Source organism: Chondrus crispus, genomic scaffold, assembly GCF_000350225.1.
Source record: "Chondrus crispus Stackhouse genomic scaffold, scaffold_355, whole genome shotgun sequence".
NCBI lineage: Eukaryota > Rhodophyta > Florideophyceae > Gigartinales > Gigartinaceae > Chondrus > Chondrus crispus.
Window position 1 is genome coordinate 21,056 of NW_005179242.1, and position 5,618 is coordinate 26,673.

Below are 5,618 nucleotides of genomic sequence, written 5' to 3' on the forward strand. Positions count from 1 at the left end.
ACGACGATTACGTTCGGGCACCGCACCGGCGCAGTGCATCAGGTCTAGTACAGAGGAGTACGACCAGGCCACACACGGTGAGCCACGCTCGAGAGGATGCATGGAAACGTCCGGAAGGGATAGCGCCACTCGCCCAAGGAAGGAGAGTACCCCCACGGGCTGCACGAAAGCACGCCCGTGGAGGGAGACCTCATTCATGAAGGCGTTACCGAGACACCACGCCCATTCTTGCTCCACGTTGTACGAGAGGTAATCGAAAACCGGGTGCTTCGGGTCACCGCAGGCGAAGCCGAAGTGCTTCAAGACGTAGGGGAGTAACGGGTGAACTCCCAACGAGGGGAGCGACTCCCCTACGACCGGCGGAAGCTCAGGGAAATCGCTTCTCGACAAGCCCCGGGAGAACGAGGCGGACGGGAACATGCGCCCGTCCTCTTCCCCGCGGTGCCGGTAAGTCGCCCAATCGTTGGGCGCCAGGGCAATGTAGTGAATCCGCATGAGGGAGCATGCGGACTTCTGGAGGGCCGCTCGCGCCTTAGAGCAAGTGCGCGGACGGGGGCCGACGTAGAGCCCGGTGACCTCCGGGAGAATGAAGCGAGGGGGACCACGGGGGCCCCGGTGGAAGAGGTACGCCGACATCTGGTCGACATACTCGACCTCTTCCTCGCAAAAAGCGAAAGTCCTATCGCTAGGAATCTCGTCGGGTAGTTGGTAAGGAGCGCCACCGCCCTCGGCGAGGAGGCGACCCAGCGCCAAGGAGGCCTCTTCGGTCAGCCCTCCTTCGTATATGGACCGAATTCGTAGAAGGTCAGGACGTAGGGACTCCCTTGACAGCAGCTCGCCCACGGTGACGCTCGCCTGCGTATGGCGTCGCCACGCGTATGTCAAGCGACCGAGCGGTAGCGGGATTGACCGCTCCAAGGGCACCCCCAGCCACCTCGTGGAGGTGTTGGACGCCTCCCTCTCTCCGCCCTCGTCGAGGCGGGGGGCAGCGCGCGGCGCACCGGGATGCCGGCAGCTGCCAAAGGCCCCATGCGAGCCCTCCCTGGGGTCGTACGGGCCACCGCGGGGCCCCGTCATGAGGCCTCCACCGGATGACCCGACCGCGTCGTCAACACGCTCAGGTCGAAGCGGCACCGAGGCCCCAGTCACCGGACGAGCATCTGGCAGCGGGATGATGGAAGGCGGGGGCATAACTCGTCGGACACGGTAGAGGCGCGACCCCCCCGGGACTTCCGGAAGGGACGCGGAGGCCACCATGGCGAGGGAGCCGACGAATCGGCACCTCCCTTCTCGGCGGAGGTGGGGTCCTCAGTGGTCAAGGGGCAGACACCCGGCGTGCTCGATCCACTGCCAGGCGGGGGCAGAGGGAGCGAGGGACCGCCCCGAGAAGGGATGAGGGACGACATAGGGAGACACGGGACGGGCGAACCGAGTACGCGACCGACAGAGGTGACGAGCCCGTGAGGAAGGACGGGAGAGGGCGCCGACCGAGCTGAGGCCGGATGAACGAGGGCGGACTCCCACGACGGGGGTAGTAGGGTGATGACGAGAACCAGCCCGGAGGGCACACGCAGGATCGCGCGCCGGAAAGGGGGCGGGGGTGACGGAGTGACGACGAATTCGTCGTCCCCAGAAGGGGAGGAGGAATGACCTGCGCGCGCGTAGGGAGGTGCGAGACGGAACACGGAGGATAGCAAGCAGGGAGCAGAGTCGACAGGGAGAGCGGAATCGACCGTATAGACGGCGTGGCCGGACATGTTGTCCCCTCTCTACAAGCACCCGTGGACGCGGACGTCCCCGCTTAAGGGGGGGGGCCGTGTAGTATAACCCCCCCCCTGGGGCTTTATTTTAGATTAGATCAACTCAGAATCGGATCGGGTACTGTAGAGCTCGATGCTCTACAGTACCACCACGTGTAACCCCGAGTACAGGGGGCGCACGTGTACACGTGTACGCGCGGGACCGAAGAGCGCACACACACACGTGTACTGTCAGCCCCGATGGCTGACAGTATTACAGTGTCGACCGACCGCTACAGTACGTCGCTACAGTACATCGGTACTGTACTATTATGATAGGTTATTATGTACATTAAATATGGAGCGGACCGGCGGCGGTGGAGGAGGACAAGCACGGACTTGTCACCCACCGACCGTCAAGGTCCGACTTCCCGCTTATTCTAAGGTAGCGCTCGCTAACTACCTTAGAGCGGCACCGAGCGCGGGTTGAGGACGCGCGCGGTACGCCCACGAGTCGGCTCCGCCTCCGCCCGTCGGTACTGGATCGTTACCCAGTACCGCGCCGGGGCGTCGAGGCGTCGGACCGCTCGCGCGTACCGGCGTCCTCCCCGTTCCCGCTCTACCACGCTACCCGGGCCCGCTGCCCGGTGCCGTTAGCTGGTGTCCTGCTTCACCCCTGTCTTCCCGATCGGACGGGGTCTCGGTCGAACTGTGCATACACCCCTATCGCTGGGGGTGTTTATGCTACAAAGTGAACCCAAGGAAGATTGAAGCTGTTCAAAAATGGGAAGCTCCTCGTAATGTAAAGCAAATTCAAAGCTTTCTTGGTCTTTGTAACTACTACCGGAGATTTGTAAAGGACTTTGCGACGATAGCAACTCCTTTATCTAATCTAACAAGAAAAGGTACACCTTTTCAGTGGGGGCCATCACAAAAAGGAGCATTTGAAGAACTGAAGAGCAAACTAGCAGAGGCTCCCGTACTTCGATACGCAGATCCCAGTTTACCGTATGAAGTAACTTCTGACGCATCTCAAACAGGTGTTGGTGCTGTCTTGACGCAAACTGATGAAACCGAATGCCGCCCAGTAGCATACGCTTCACGGAAACTGAATAAAGCAGAACAAGGATACAGTACACGTGAAAGAGAACTTCTTGCTATTGTGTACTCTTTACAAACTTGGAGACCATACCTACACGGCTCAAAGTTTAAGATACTGACTGACCATCACCCATTGAAATACTTGGATTCACAACGAACCTTATCCCGAAAACAAGCCAGATGGGTTGAATTCATGCAAGAGTTCGACTACCACATTGATTACATCAAGGGAAAGCAGAATACAGTAGCTGATGCATTATCGAGACAGTACCAGGAAGTGCACCAGACATCAGCCAGTGTTGTGAAACAGTTGATGGCATTTACACTAGTAAAGGCGGATGAAAATATTCTCAAAAGCCTTGAACGAGAGTACAGAAAGGACCCCGATTTCAAGAATGCGTTTGAAACCCCAACTGCTCCGTTCAGTAAGAACAAAAACCGCCTTTACTTTGAGAATAGGCTCTGTATTCCGAAAGGAAAGATCAGAGAAATCGTGTTGCACGACAATCACAAATCTCTCTTTGGTGCACATCGAGGATTCAAAAAGACCTTACAATATGTCAGGAGACATTTTTATTGGCCTAGCATGAACAAAGAACTACACGAATACATCAAGACATTCCCAAAGTGTCAAGAAGCCAAAAGCCTAACCCAGAACAAACTGGGAAAATTCAGACCATTTCCGCCACCACTAAAGAAATGGGAACAGATATCTATGGACTTCATATTCGACCTCCCGAGGACGAATACGAACAAAACTGCTATACTTGTTGTTGTGGACAAACTCTCGAAACACATGCATTTTGTTCCAATTGAATCAAACCATACTGCCAAAGATACAGCAGAGGTGTTCTACAACGAGATATACAAACATCACGGTCTTCCAAGAAAGATAATATCAGACCGTGACACAAGATTCACAAGTACTTTATGGAAGGAAATCATGAAGCTACTACGAGTCAAGTTAAACTTATCAACCGCCTTCCATCCTCAAAGATGGACAATCAGAAAGGGCATTCAGAACATTGCAAGAAATGCTACGTTGCTTTGTTAGCTATACGCAAAGAGACTGGAGTAAACACCTACCAGGACTCGAGTTTGCGTACAACAATCACATAAGTGACACAACTAAACAAACTCCTTTTTTCCTAGAGTATGGCAAGCACCCACTCTCTGTTTCTGACGTCCTCCACTCTGATGGATCAGAAACACCTACTGTGACCACACAAAGGTTTTTGGAGAACATAAGAAGAGCTAATGAAATAGCAAAGCTGTCCATCACAGCTTCGAACGAACGAAACGCCCAACAAGTCAACAAACACAGAAGAGATCATTCATTTCACGTAGGAGACCAAGTAATGCTCTCGACGAAGAACTTACCACTCAAGACAGGAAGAAGCAAAAAGTTATCACCGAAGTACATTGGACCATTCGAAGTCATCGACATCCTGGCGTCTGGAAACGCATACAAGTTGCAACTACCAGAGAAATATCAAAACCTTCATCCTACATTCCACATATCTCTTCTCAAGCCATACTACAATGATCAACATAGAAGAACTATCGGTCGCGAGTCTGCATTTCAGACCGAAGACAAGATGCCGCCTACAATTGACATCATTTCCCACCGCAACACTCAAGACTCTATCGATTTCTTAGTATCAGAAAACTCAGGAAACATACTTCAAGACAAATGGATTGACGAACAAGACCTTCCAAGCCACAAGCCTTCTATTCAACGTTACTTCGACTCCATCACCTACTACCCACCTCCAAGCTTATTCGAGGACGAATAACCATCTTAAAGGGGGAGGAGTTGTAACGGTTGAAGGACAAGCACAGTATGTATGTCTTTGTAGTTTTACATTTTATAAACATACTGCGCGTGTCTTTCCCGAATGGACTGGCTCCTCCATTCTTTAAAAGGATGGCATAGAACTACAACATAATTTCTATGCCATACCTAAAAGAATTGTCGAAGGAGGAGTACAGTATCCACTAGTACTAAAGAGGATGGTCGGGGAGATTGAAGGCAAGGACATAAGCGATTGTATGGAGATTAGTGGTAGAGTGAAAGGATAGTTTATTATAGTCTAGCAGGTACTGTATTGTTCTAAGTTTCAGCTACGATTTCTATAAAAGGCGCGGCGTTCGGACGGGGAAAGCAAAAGGGATCAGGCACAATCACTCACTCACCCTGAGAGCCACCCAACCTGCAACCCCAAGTGTGTCCAACTTAAGAACCGCCTTGCAAAACCATTCAACACAAGTAAGTCACTCTGTTCATTTTAATAACCCTGCGCACCGCTCAACAGCGCGCCGTGATTCGTAAATCAAGGGGTGCATCATACCGAGCTTTCGATAAGGAAGAGGGTAGAAAGGATGTGTTTTGGATCTTGGTTTGGTTCTGTTGGGAGACGAATCGCATCTCCTTCGATTGCCAGCCTCCCGCCTTTTTTCAAGTGTACAGGGGGGTCGCGATATATACAGCCATCTTTGTTAGTGCCAGCTCCGATATAGAGATACCCTTTTGCGGATGGCACGAATTTTGAGCCAAAAACTAAGGGTCTCCAGAGGGGGCAGTTGGATGGACGTACTGCCCGAGAGCCGCTGCCGCCGCGGATAGATATTATGCAGTTGCTCACTAGAATAAAGATTATGGCGGAAAAAGGCAGGGTCGATGATGCAATTAGACATTTGCAAAAGTGTAGGCTGGCATTTATCGCTGCGAAAACGGAGGAAGTCAATGCGACGGCTCAGAAGCTACTAATGACATAA

At 52.6% G+C, this 5,618-nt stretch overlaps 1 protein-coding gene across 1 annotated transcript; it reads left to right on the top strand.

Moving 5' to 3' along the window:
• Positions 1 to 3,033: 3,033 nt before the first annotated feature.
• Positions 3,034 to 4,636, top strand: CHC_T00000501001 (hypothetical protein). The gene is made up of 3 exons (XM_005717802.1): positions 3,034 to 3,763; positions 3,837 to 4,015; positions 4,082 to 4,636. Exons 1-3 carry the CDS (start codon positions 3,034 to 3,036, stop codon positions 4,634 to 4,636), a joined length of 1,464 nt encoding a protein of 487 aa, XP_005717859.1.
• Positions 4,637 to 5,618: the final 982 nt, after the last annotated feature.

Coding starts and splice junctions, on each gene's coding strand:
- CHC_T00000501001 (XM_005717802.1), top strand. CDS start 3,034: ATGCAAGAGTTCGACTACCACATTGATTACATCAAGGGAAAGCAGAAT. Junction 3,764..3,836: donor CCGTGACACAAGATTCACAA/GTACTTTATGGA, acceptor CCATCCTCAAAG/ATGGACAATCAGAAAGGGCA. Junction 4,016..4,081: donor ATGGCAAGCACCCACTCTCT/GTTTCTGACGTC, acceptor AGGTTTTTGGAG/AACATAAGAAGAGCTAATGA.